Here is a 12,502-nt window from a genome sequence, read left to right on the forward strand (position 1 = left end):
AACTATTATTCCAGAGAGGGGCTGGAGGCCCGACAGGAAGAAAGGAAGGACAGTAAATCTGCCAAGCTTTCCAGGTGAGGAGTAGAAAAAAGACCTTGATGATGCACTCACAGCAACCTTGATAAATCTCACCAAATTGTTTTCTCATCTGTAAAATGGTGACTATAATCTCTACCTTAGAGAGTTGTTATGAGGTTTGAAAGAGATAAAGGATGGTAAAGCGTTTTGTAAAATGCAAATGTTTATTCACTTCTATCTATAGTTGCATGCTGGGCCTCTCATATGGACTTTATTCCTCTAGGAAGATTTCTACGAAGTTTTATGAGACACTGTCTCTTTAAGTCTTTCCCAACTACTTTAAGTAATTGAAAGAGTCCGCACATGCGCATTCCTTGCGGGGCTGGCACCTCAAGCAACAGCCTTCCCAGAGCTTGTAGAAGGGAGACTAAAGGTCCTCCCACACGGAACTTCCACGCAAGCGTAAATCAAGGCTGGGAGAATTATGTCACGCAGAAAGCCCAGTCCTTTTTTCGCGCTTGAAGGCTCCGCCCCCTCGGCCAATCAGTGGGCCTCGCCCTTTGCAGTGACCAATGGCAGTAAGCATGGGGGGCGTGGCTGAGCGTCCGGGGGCGCGGCCTGGCGCTGAGAGAAGCGGCGGGGCAAGCCCGGGACTCTAGTGAACCGCGCAGCCGGGCGGGGATCGCCGGCAGTCGGCGAGCGGAGGCGGCCCTGGCCCGGCGGTCTCCGAGATGTCACGATGGCTGTGGCCATGGTCGAACTGTGTGAAAGAGCGAGTCTGCCGCTACCTGCTACACCACTACTTGGGTCACTTCTTCCAGGAGCACCTCAGCCTGGACCAGCTCAGCCTCGATCTGTACAAGGGCAGCGTCGCCCTGCGGGATATCCACCTGGAAATCTGGGTGAGGAGCCAGGCCCGAGCCAGGCAAGGGGGCGGGGGCGCGGGGCTGTAAAGACCTGAGGCTCTCCACCAAAAGATCGGGCCGAGGAACCAGGTTCTGGGCGTGTTGAGGCCGTGGAAGTCCGGCCCTTTGGCGGCAAAGGCACCCAGCTGATCGCCTCCAGAGCCAAAAGCTGCCTCCACTTCATAGGAGGAGAAACTGAGGCTGGGGAGGGGGATGTCACTTGTCTGGAGAATACCAGAATAAGCACACTGAGTTTGGGGCCTGAGTTGAGAAGCGTGGCACCAAGGGCCTAAGGAGAGTGTGAGGAGGGAGCTACGGAACTAAGGGGTTCCAGTAGGACCAGGCCAGAGCAGTGATAGAGTTGGGGCTATGCAGTTGTTCAGGGAAGGCTGGTAGGGGTCCGGAGCCTCGCCGAGGGCACCTGTGGGAAAGGGGCCCTGACCTCCTGACCCTCCAATCCTGGGCCCAGTGGGTGGGGTTCGCCTCCGGATGTGGATGTCAACAACCGCGTCAGCACCAGTGTTGATCAACACCTCGTGTTGCTGCTGCTGCTGCTACTGCCTACTTCCTGGTTTGGGGAGAGTGGGATGGATTTAGCGGGTGTTTGGGGAGGGGCTTGGGCATGAACATCCCCACCTGGAAGGAGGCTCCTGGGGAAGGGCAGAGCGGTCTGGCCTCAGGCAGGGAGAAGGAGGGGGAGATGCTGGGGAGGCAGAGAGTAAGGTCTGGGTCTAACCTGAGGCTGGGGGCTGTGACTCACAGCTCAGCTGACCTGGAAAGTTGCAAAGGAGCCACCAATTAGAGGCACAAGCCCAGGGCTGGCACTGGATCAACCCTACAGTTCAGAGCAGCAGGGGTGGGCATGGGGACAGGGGCATCTTAGTTTTCTGGCTGGGCAGACAGCATGCCTGGCCTCAATGCAATCTGGGCAGAAGAGTTGGGCTTTAGGGGTTGGCCAGGCCTTCCTGAGCAAACATGGTGTAGGAGGAGACCCCTGAGCCCAGAGCTGGGGGCACCTCCCAGTAGCCTTTTGCCTGTGAATCCCTGTGCTGGAAGCCTTTTCAGACCTCTAGGCTGCCTCTTCCTACTTCCAGTCCCAGGAATCACTCCCATCCCGCCTGCCTGCCCTCCTGTTGGGATTGAATTGGCTCTTAGCTAGGCTGCTTTCAAGCTGGCCTCCAAGGAGTTGAGCCCTGGAGGAATGCAGGTGGTTTTCCAATAGCCATCCCCTCCTCCCAGCTGCTTGGCCTACAGCCCCTACTTTGAAGACCCCCGAAGAAGCCCAGTGTCTGGGGACTCTGGCATGGAATGAGAGGCCTGATCCCAGTACACTGGATAACTAGACTAGTCCCGTCTCTCTAGACCTCAGTTTCCCCATCTGTGGATCTTTTGGTGAGGAATTTGGACTTGATCTCTGTGGGCCTTTGTTCTGCCATGTGTTTGTTTATTGCTGTATCCAACAACTGTTTACTGAGGCCCTGTCTGGATGGCACCACACAGAGTGCCTGGAGCCACATGGAAAGGTGGGCTCCTACTCTCAAGGAGCTCCCAGGCTGGTGGAGGTCAACCTTGTGCCTCAGAGAGAGTTACACAGCTACACCAAGTGTTTGGAGTTAGGGGAGCAACCCCTCCAGCTCAGGTCAGGCCCCTGCCTTCCTTTCCTAATACTCCCCATGAACTCTGCTTGCTCAGCGTGAACGTGGGGTGCGGCACCCTCTGCTGGGCTTTTGCGTGTGCTGTTCCCATGCCTGGAACACGCCACGGTTCATCCCCTCCACGTGGCTGCCTCTTCACCCTTCAGCTCTCCCCTCCTCTGGCTTGAAAGATTGGGCCAGTGATAGGGCCTGTTGAAAGTAGGGATCAGCATGAGCAAAGGTAGGGCCTTGTAGATAGTGTGTAGGGGATCAGGGAGCGCAAGGGCACTGTCCAAGGTGGTGCAGACAGACGAGGGGTGCGGCAGCCTGGGAGAGACAGCCATGCTTGGGGTTTCCCCCGAGCCAGCTTTGTCCCCTGCCTGCTTGCAGTCTGTGAACGAGGTGCTGGAGTCCATGGATTCGCCCCTGGAGCTGGTGGAAGGCTTTGTGGGCTCCATCGAGGTGGCCGTGCCCTGGGCCGCGCTGCTCACCGACCACTGTACCGTGCGCGTGTCAGGCCTCCAGCTCACCCTGCAGCCCCGCCAGGGCCCAGGTGAGGATGGGGTAAGGCAGGGGTGGGGCGTGGGGGAGCAAGTGGTGGGCACCCAGGAGCTGATGGGGCCTGCCTGCCCTGAGACCCTCTTCCTACCTGCAGGGCTGGGGGCTGCCGACTCACAGAGCTGGACCTCATGCATGACCACAAGCCTGCAACTGGCTCAGGAGTGCCTGCGGGATGGACAGCCTGAACCCTCTGAGCCACCGCAGCCCCTGGAGGGCCTGGAGATGTTTGCCCAGACCATCGAGACTGGTAAGCAGGCGCCTCCCGGCCACCGTGGCCCCTGCCCCTCTGTGGCCCACAGGACAGGAGCCTTAGACAGCAGCATGGCCACCCTGCTGCCCCTTGTAGCTCTACCTGACTTGAGACCCCTCCTCACCCCTCAGTGCTACGAAGGATTAAGGTGACCTTCCTGGACACTGTCGTGAGGGTGGAGCACTCACCGGGTGATGGGAAGCATGGCGTGGCAGTGGAAGTACACGTGCAGAGGTAGGGGCAGGCCCAGTGGGGTGGGCTGGCATAAGAAAGAGAGGGACTGAGGGGCTGTCACACGCTGGCACTAGGCTCCTGGGAAATGGCCTGGGTAGTGGCCACAGCGAGGGGGAGGTGGGCTGTGTTGTGAGCCTGGAGTGGTATTCAGGGGCCAGGTGGTACAGGCCCGGAGTGGTAAGGGACCCTCTAGGATCAGGTTACATGCCAAGGGTCTGAGGAGCAAGGGCTGGCCATGGAGGTCCAGGATGGCCTGGCTATGATGAGGCAGCTCTCTGACCCCAGGCCCCTAGAACAGAATACTGTGCAGGCTGAGAGGTTCCAGGCCTGGGTAGCCAGGGCCAGGGCTGACTCTACACTCCCCAGACTAGAATACTGTGACGAGGCAGTGCGGGACCCAAGCCAGGCGCCCCCAGTGGATGTGCACCAGCCTCCTGCCTTCCTGCATAAGCTGCTGCAGCTGGCAGGAGTCCGCCTGCACTTCGAGGAGCTCCCCACACAGGTGGGCCGACTCTGATCTCCAGAGTCTCTTTCTCCTCCTTGTCCCTGCCCTCTCTGACCCTTGACCCCTCTGCCTACCCCACCCCCCAATCCCTTCCGACCATCTCTGATGTCATCTTCTCGACCCCTCCCCTCCTATATCCTCTTTCCTCCCAGGAAGAACCCCCAGAACCTCCCTTGCAGATTGGCAGCTGCTCAGGGTACATGGAGCTGACAGTGAAATTGAAGCAGAATGAGGCCTTCCCAGGCCCCAAGGTGGGTCTCTGGGCCCCTGGGGAGGCAGAAGCATGACCCATCTCAGCATCCTCAGCAATACTTGCTTTTCTCGGGGCGAAGCAGGGTCTGTGAGTCGGGGAAATTACTGCCTTCCTGGCAACTGGAGAAACTGTGGCTCAGAGAGGTCAAGTTGTGGCCAGGGTCACACAGCTGGTTGGTGAGAGAGTTTAGCTTGGCACTGGCATCCTACCTCCTCAAAGTGAGGGCAGGTGGGTAGAGGCTTTCAGGGGAGCTGGGTGGCAGGTATAGGCTCCATGATTGCCCCCTCTTCCCCCAGCTGGAGGTGGCTGGACAGCTAGGCTCCCTACACCTGCTCCTGACCCCACGGCAGCTCCAGCAGCTTCAGGAACTGCTCAGTGCCATGAGCCTTGCAGGTGAAGCCTCTGGGTAGTCCAGGGGATGGGGTGGCTGGGGAGGGGCCGGCCAGGCTGAACTAACACGAGACAGGGTTCTCTCTTATAGACCCCAAGAGTCTGGTTGACAAGCTGAACAAGAGCCGCCCACTAGGTGCTGAAGACCTGTGGCTGATTGAGCAGGACCTGAACCAGCAGCTGCAGACAGGGGCTGTGGCCGAGCCCCTCAGCCCAGACCCCCTTACCAATCCCCTCGTCAACCTGGACAGCACTGGTGGGTGTGGGACCAGACCCAGTGGTTGGCAGGGTGGCTAGTGTGGGTGCAGGAGTAAGGAGGCCAAGCCCAGCTGTCCCTGACTCCCTCCCCTGACCCACAGACCTCTTCTTCTCCATGGCGGGCCTCACGAGCAGTGTGGCCTCAGCTGTCTCTGAGCTCTCCCTGTCCGACGTAGACCTGGGCTCCTCTGTGCACAGTGACATGACCCCCCGCCGGCTCTCTGCCCAGGGCCACCCAACTGGTGAGTGCTTCAGGGGTAGGAAGAGCTGGAAAAGGCCTCGGTGCTGGTGCGGTGTCGCATGTACATGGGAGGCCTCCAGTAATGCCTAGAGGTGCCTCTGGGGTGACTTGGTTCCCTGGGGAGGCTGAGGTGCAATAGACAGAGCCTAGGTTTCAGAGTTAGTGACCTTGGGCGAGCACTTCAATTCTCCAAGACTCGGTTTCCGCTTCCATTAAACGGGGGTAATAAAACCTGACCTTGCTGGGCTGCATGTTTCAGCCGATGTTTACTGAGAGCTTGTGTGGTTCAGGTACTGGGCTGTGTGCTTTATGAATCTCCAGTCCTTCTAGCTCCCTTGCGAGGGTTAAATTGAGCCTGGGCTCAGTGCCTGGCGCAACAAAGCTCTGGGTTACCCCTGCCTGGCCTTGCTGGCCCAGGGCTTCTCCCAGGCCCCAGCCAGATATCTGACCATCACTCTACCTGGGGTACCCATGAGCTCTGGGGAGCCCCTGGTGAAGCCTCTGTCCCCTCAGGCAAGACGGCCCCCACACCCCTCCCGGACACCCTGCGCCCTGACTCGCTGCTGAAGATGACTTTGGGGGGCATGACCCTGACCTTGCTTCAGACATCTGCCCCGTCTTCTGGACCTCCTGACCTCACCACCCACTTTTTTGCCGAGTTTGATGCTGCCAAGGATGGGCCCTTCGGCTCCCGTGACTTCCACCATCTCCGACCGCGCTTCCAGAGGGCCTGTCCCTGTAGCCATATCCGGTATAAGCCCAAGGCAGGGGCCTGAGGAGAGACTCCCTGAGTTCCCCAAGCCCCCCCATCTGATGCTCAGCTTCTTCTCTACAGGCTAACGGGTGCAGCTGTTCAATTGTCCTGGGAGCTGCGGACAGGCAGGGGCCGGTGGACCACCAGCACGGAAGTGCTGTTCGGGCAGCTCGAGGTGCTGGAGTGTCTGTGGCCCAGGGGGACCTCGGAGCCTGAGTACACAGAGGTGAGGGCCGAGGGCGCGTGTGTGCAGTCAGGGCCTGGAGGTCGGGGTGGGTTGGCCTGGCCTTCTTACCTCCCATGTCCCATCCCAGATCCTGAGCTTCCCAAGCAACCTGAGCTCCCAGGCCTCGGCCCGGCCCTGTGCCCACCTGCGCCACACACAGACCCTGCGCCGTCTGCCTAAGGTAAATAACCTACCTCACTCCAGGCCTACTTCCCACAGTGTGTTGACCCCACCCCCTCAACCCAGCCTCCCTGGTGCCCCCTGCTCCCACCCTCTACCCGCTTATCGTGCACTCCAAGCAGAGCATACCTCCCCATCCAGGGCCCTTGACTATGCCTGGACCTGTACATGCCGTTGTCTGGCCTGGTTGCCCCTCCCTTGGCTCATCCTGGCAGTCCCCTGCTGGCTTCCAGGGCCGGGAGTGGCGGGTATTGGTGGCTTTTATTAAACATGCATGGCCGCCTGCTCAGGCAGGGTGGTGAGGGTCCCCTGCCCAAGCTCCTCTCACCACCACCTGGGAGGGCTGTGTTCTACTTTTGCTCAGGGGGGGCCCCTTCCTGTCCTGCCCTCACCTGCCTCACAGCCCTCGCTGACCTGAACACCCTTGCCCTCAGAGCCGATCCCGGCGCCCAGCTGCCTGCCATTGCCACTCAGAGCTGGTCCTGGACCTGGCCGACTTCCAGGCGGATGTAGAGCTGGGGGCCCTGGACCGGCTCACTGCCCTGCTGCGCCTGGCCACCACGCCCCCTCCCGAGCCGCCTGCCGGCCTGCTGGTAAGATACCTAGCCAGGGTTACGAGTGGAGCACTGGTCCTGTGGCTCGTGGTCACAGTGATGGAGACCCTGGCAGCAGCTTGACCCCCACACCCACAGATGGACCCCCAGCCAGCTGCCGAGCAGCAGACAGTGGTACGGCTGTCAGCACCCCGGGCCACACTGCGACTACGCTTCCCCATTGCTGACCTGAGGCCTGAGCGTGACCCCTGGGCAGGCCAGGCTGTGCGGACTGAGCAGCTGCGGCTTGAGCTGAGTGAGCCCCAGTTCAGGTCAGAGTTGAGCAGCGGGCCTGGTCCCCCAGGTCCCACCCGCCTGGAACTTACCTGCTCCGACCTACATGGTGAGAGCCCCCGCGGGACAGCACCTGGGGCACAGTCAGGCCTCTAGGAGAGGTGGGCTTGGGGCTACTGAAGGGGCTGGGTCACAGTGGGGGCAGACCCAGGCCCAGGCTTTACCAGCTCTATGGGGCATCAACCGGGCAGAGAGGACCCTTTATCCCTGGGCTGCTGCAGACCATGGGCACGAGGGAGGGTGCAGGTCTGTAAACAATAGAGGACAGTCACCACTGACTCCACCTGGCATTGGGGCAGAAGTGGGGAAGGGCAGCAGTGACCACTCCCTACCTCTCCCCACCCCCTCCAGGCACCTACGAAGATGGAGAGAAGCCACCTGTCCCCTGTCTGCGGGTTTCCAAAGCCCTGGATCCCAAGAGCCCTGGGCGCAAATACTTCCTGCCTCAGTAAGTGGGGCTCTGGGAGGGGCAGACAGAGGAGGGCTTTGCTACTGAGGGCAGCGGGAGGCCACTTGGGACCAGGGGTTGGGGGGCCCTGCAGGCCAATGACAGGCCTATACCCCGGCAGGGTAGTGGTGACCCTGAACCCCCAGATCAGCAGTGCACAGTGGGAAGTGGCCCCAGAGAAGGGAGAGGAGCTGGAGCTGTCGGTTGAGAGTCCGTGCGAGCTGCGGGAACCTGAGCCCTCACCCTTCTCCTCCAAGAGAACAATGTACGAGACTGAGGAGGTGAGGCCTGGGACCCCTTGGGGCTTGTGGAAGCCACTAGGTGGCTGTGGGCCAGGAGGAAAGGGCTACTTGGGGCACCAGGCGATGTGACCCAGCACCAGTGAGAATTTCGTTTCTTCCCTCACCTCATGTCAATGGGGAGTCGGAAGCACCGCAGTTCGCAGGGCCTGGGAGTGAGGGCAGGCCCTGGAGGGAAGATCAGGACCCCATCCCATGAGCCGTTGTTGGCAGTATACAACTGGTCCTGGGATCCTCTTCTCTGAAGGTGATGAGGGTTGAGTGAGAGACAGTTAAGGGCCTGGCCTCTGGGCCAGTCTGGGTTTGAATCCAGGCTTTGCTACTCAGTAGCCATATCATCTCAGGTTATTCCCTAGTTACATACAGATGAGTTTCCTCTGGAAAGTGGGCACAATGACCTATCTTGTAGGCCTGCCCTGAGGATAAAGGAGTGAACATACGTGAGGCCCTCAGAGAAGGGTTAGCATGTGGTCAGTGTTTCACATGACATAGAAGAGCATAGAAGGGCTCTGATGAATGAATGAATGAATGAATGAATGAATGATAGGTCAGGATGCAGACCTGGGTCTGATTCCCAAGCCAGCAGCAGGCCCCAACATCTCTCAGATTCCTTTCCCCGCTTCCCCATCTAGATGGTGATTCCTGGAGACCCTGAAGAGATGAGGACCTTCCAGAGCCGGGCCCTGGCACTGTCACGCTGCAGCCTGGAAGTGGTCCTGCCCAGTGCCCATGTCTTCCTGCCCAGCAAGGAGGTCTATGAGAGCCTCTACAACAGGTGGTGATGCAGGCCGGCTGCGCGGGGGGGTGGGCCGGGCTGGGCCTCCCTCACCGCCACCATCCACCTGCCTGTTTCAGGATCAACAATGACCTGCTCATGTGGGAGCCTGCGGACCTGCTTCCCGCCCCCGCCCCCGCCACTCATGCCCCTGGCTTCCCAGGCCCCTCGGGCTTCTGGCATGACAACTTCAAGATGTGCAAGTCAGCCTTCAAGCTGGGTAGGAGGGGTGCCCGGCGGGGTTCTGGGGCCCCCAGAGCTGGGCAGGGCTGGGGCAGCCCTCCCACATCTCCTTCCCACTCGGCTCCTTGATCTCACTCCAGACTCAGACTCGGACGATGAAGATGCCCATTTCTTCTCAGTGGGAGCGTCAGGCGCCCCCCAGGCTCCTGCCCGCGAGTCCCCGAGCCCTCACTCCCAGAGTACCTTCTCTACACTGGTGACGGTGCTGAAGGGTCGGATCACAGCCCTCTGTGAGACCAAGGTGAGGGCAGCCCGGGTGAGGTGAGCCCCTGACTCCTGTGCAGGGGAGCAAGACCAGTGTGAGCAGCACCAAGTTGGGAATATGGGAAACAGAGGCCCCGGTGGGGGCCTAGTGTGGCCTGTCCAGCCAGCAGCACCCACCTGCCACCCCACCCATCACTTCACACCCTGTCAGCCACTTATTAGCACCTGCTGTATGTAAGGCACCGTACTAAGAGTCTGAATGGGCACTTCTGATGCCAGGAGGCAGACAAGGCAGAGGTGATTCTTCCCATCTGGTGGGGACTGCTGGGTGCAGCTGGTGAGGCCACCCCACATGCTCTATCTGCAGGACGAGGGTGGCAGACGGCTGGAGGCCGTGCACGGGGAGCTGGTGCTGGACGTGGAACAAGGCACCGTCTTCAGTGTCTCCCAGTACCGCGGCCAGCCGGGACTCGGCTACTTCTGCTTGGAGGCTGAAAAGGCAACACTCTACCACCGAGGTGTGAGGGCTGGGGGCCAGTCGCCGAGGGGCCTCTAGGGTCCATGGATAGAGGGGCTGGGGCTTTCACGAGGGACATGGGCCCTGGGTGGAGGGGGGATCAGCTGGCTTGGCAGGGGGCTCACCAAATGCCTCCCCAGCGGCCGTGGATGACTACCTGCTGCCCATTCACCTGGAGCTGTCCAGCTTTGCTCCTCCAGCCCAGCTGGTCCCAACCATCTACCCATCGGAGGAAGGGGTGACAGAACGGGGAGCCTCGGGACGCAAGGGCCAGGGCCCCCACATGCTGTCCACCGCTGTGCGCATCCATCTGGACCCCCACAAGAATGTCAAGGTACAGCCACGCCTGCTTCTGCCCACCCACTTGGCCTGGGTGACTGCCTGCCTGGTGCATGGTGGGCTGGGCTCCCACCGCGCTGACTGTGTCCCACCCCCAGGAGTTCCTGGTGACCCTGCGGCTGCACAGAGCCACCCTGCGCCACTACATAACCCTCCCAGAACAGAGCTGGCACTCCCAGGTGAGCCAGGGTGGCATGGATGGGCTTTGTAGGCTAGGAGGAGGCCAGTGCCTGGGGCATGGGCTGGGCCATGCTGGGGCAGGAGGTAGCGGAGGAAAGAGAGTCCTCCTTATCTTCACTGCTTCTCCTGCCTTGGCCCCCAAAGCTGCTGGAGTTCTTAGATGTGCTAGATGACCCCGTGCTGGGCTACCTGCCCCCAACGGTCATTACCGTCCTACACACACACCTATTCTCCTGCGCCGTGGATTACAGGTACCCGGGCTGGGAGGGCCCAGTGCTGGGGAAGGGGGCAGGCTTTCTACAGGTAAGAAGCTTGCCCCAACCTGATTGTGACCCCCAGACCCCTCTACCTCCCTGTGCGTGTCCTCATCACCGCTGAGACCTTCACCCTCTCCAGTAACATCATCATGGACACCTCCACCTTTCTGCTTAGGTATGCAGCCCCCTTCCCACCCCCATCCATCCCACCCAAGCTGAGCTGCAGCTGCCACTCCCCCAGGGTCCTGTCTACCTGCTGTGTATCCCCAGGCCACTCTGAGCCTTTCTGTATATTAAGGTGATAGCTCTTCTCCCAGAATTGGTTCCACCTTCCCGAAGGGCAGTCAGACTTCAGAATCAGAGCCTTACGAGCGGTCAGGACCTGTGACCTGATGATCCCCCTTCTGGTGGTTGTCCTAGGATGTAAGGATAAGACAGGTGGAATATAATGCCTCCGTAGTGTAATTTAAAACAGTTGGAACTCACAAACAGTCTGAATGCCCCAAATTACACCCTGAGTCAGTAAGCGTGTCCCATCCAACCTTTAAAGTCAAGTCAAAGAATAGCATCGAAAAATATGGGGAAAGGCCATAGTTTTTCAGTGATCACTGAAAAAAGCAAGATATAAAAACTACATATGTTTAAAACAAAGATTGATGAGGAAGTCTTTATGTGCATCTCTGTGTGGTTTCATAGAAAAGACTGAAAGGAGACATATGTCAAATTTGGGATTATGATTAGGGATCATTTCTCTTTTATTGTGATATTTTAAAATCTGTTAAACATATTTTAAAATATGTTACCATTAAAACATTTATTTGAAAAGAACAGTGAATGCTGGAAGGGAAAACAGGACCCTTCCCTCCCAGGGCTGCTGGAAGTACTTGGGGAAGGAAAAATCTTGTCCCACAGCACGGGAGACCAGACCCATTCTCCCCATTGTATAGACAAGAACACTAAGGCCAGGGAGGGCCCAGCACTAATGTTTTGTGGGCTTGGGACCTGCTGTGGGTGCCCCTCTGCCTGCCTCTAGGAGCCCCTGCAGTGGCTCCGGGCCCTTCTCAGCCCTGTTCCCCACCAGGTTCATCCTTGACGACTCGGCCTTGTACCTGTCGGACAAGTGTGAGGTGGAGACCCTGGATCTGCGGCGAGGTAGGCAGGTCCCGGACTGGGCCTCCTCTCCTCTGAAGGACCGATGTCCACCCCCAGCTGCTGGCCCGGTTCTCAGCACCCACAAACGTGTGCATGCCCATGACGGCTGTACCCAGATAAACCCCCAGCTCTCCCATCTGGCGGTGGGCCGGGGTCTGGGTGTGGGGAGGCGATAGCAGTGTGTCCTGCTCTCTGCCCCAGATTACGTCTGTGTCTTGGATGTTGACCTCCTGGAGCTCGTGATCAAGACCTGGAAGGGGAGCACCGAGGGCAAACTGGTAAGTGCAGCTGTTGCCCAGGATGTCCAGAGCCAGAGCAGCGCAGCCGCCACGGGAGCCTTCCCCCGTGCTCCGTCACTCTGCTGCTCCCTGGGTCTGGAATCAGGTCATGGTCACTGTTTGCCCTTCCCTTGCTGGGCTGTGGTCATCGGCACTCCTGGGAATGTCCCTCAGGGTGAGCCCTGCCACTAGAGGGCAGCTAAGGCCATGCCAAAAGTAGGGCCTCAGGAGTCAGACCGTTTCCTCGTCTGGAAAATGAAGGCAGTAGGCCCCGCCTGGCTTGGCTGAGGTCGGGGGCAAAGGAGACGGGGCTCCAGAAGCCCTTCGCTCGGGGCATGGCATTCTGCTTCCTCAGGTGGCCCGGGGCCAAGCCCCTTCCACTCTCTGGGCTCAGTGTGCTCATCCATTCAGTGGGGCTCTTGAGCAGGCTGACCACCCCAGGGAAGACCCAGCCGGTCCTGTCTGTTGCCCAGGGTAGAGCCCGGGCTGATGGCGCCCCCACCCTTCCCCCCCA

The 12,502-nt window shown here is 59.5% G+C and overlaps 1 protein-coding gene across 2 annotated transcripts in view; it reads left to right on the plus strand.

The window, feature by feature from the left end:
- Window positions 1-659: 659 nt before the first annotated feature.
- ATG2A (autophagy related 2A) overlaps window positions 660-12,502 on the plus strand; it is a 19,400-nt gene continuing 7,557 nt past the window's right edge. For both annotated transcript variants that reach the window (XM_019645564.1, XM_019645566.1), the window contains exons 1-26: window positions 660-920; window positions 2,948-3,110; window positions 3,213-3,365; window positions 3,500-3,602; window positions 3,969-4,104; window positions 4,260-4,358; window positions 4,657-4,753; window positions 4,842-5,006; window positions 5,110-5,250; window positions 5,763-6,000; window positions 6,085-6,229; window positions 6,318-6,410; window positions 6,844-7,002; window positions 7,102-7,345; window positions 7,648-7,744; window positions 7,866-8,025; window positions 8,676-8,818; window positions 8,899-9,038; window positions 9,142-9,302; window positions 9,633-9,783; window positions 9,923-10,116; window positions 10,220-10,300; window positions 10,446-10,552; window positions 10,641-10,733; window positions 11,640-11,710; window positions 11,912-11,988. In XM_019645564.1, the coding sequence (XP_019501109.1) occupies window positions 750-920; window positions 2,948-3,110; window positions 3,213-3,365; window positions 3,500-3,602; window positions 3,969-4,104; window positions 4,260-4,358; window positions 4,657-4,753; window positions 4,842-5,006; window positions 5,110-5,250; window positions 5,763-6,000; window positions 6,085-6,229; window positions 6,318-6,410; window positions 6,844-7,002; window positions 7,102-7,345; window positions 7,648-7,744; window positions 7,866-8,025; window positions 8,676-8,818; window positions 8,899-9,038; window positions 9,142-9,302; window positions 9,633-9,783; window positions 9,923-10,116; window positions 10,220-10,300; window positions 10,446-10,552; window positions 10,641-10,733; window positions 11,640-11,710; window positions 11,912-11,988 (3,582 nt within the window). In that variant the 5' untranslated portion in view covers window positions 660-749. The remainder of the gene's footprint in view (window positions 921-2,947; window positions 3,111-3,212; window positions 3,366-3,499; window positions 3,603-3,968; window positions 4,105-4,259; window positions 4,359-4,656; window positions 4,754-4,841; window positions 5,007-5,109; window positions 5,251-5,762; window positions 6,001-6,084; window positions 6,230-6,317; window positions 6,411-6,843; window positions 7,003-7,101; window positions 7,346-7,647; window positions 7,745-7,865; window positions 8,026-8,675; window positions 8,819-8,898; window positions 9,039-9,141; window positions 9,303-9,632; window positions 9,784-9,922; window positions 10,117-10,219; window positions 10,301-10,445; window positions 10,553-10,640; window positions 10,734-11,639; window positions 11,711-11,911; window positions 11,989-12,502) is intronic.

Source organism: Hipposideros armiger, unplaced genomic scaffold (genome assembly GCF_001890085.2).
Source record: "Hipposideros armiger isolate ML-2016 unplaced genomic scaffold, ASM189008v1 scaffold_93, whole genome shotgun sequence".
NCBI classification, from domain to species: domain Eukaryota; kingdom Metazoa; phylum Chordata; class Mammalia; order Chiroptera; family Hipposideridae; genus Hipposideros; species Hipposideros armiger.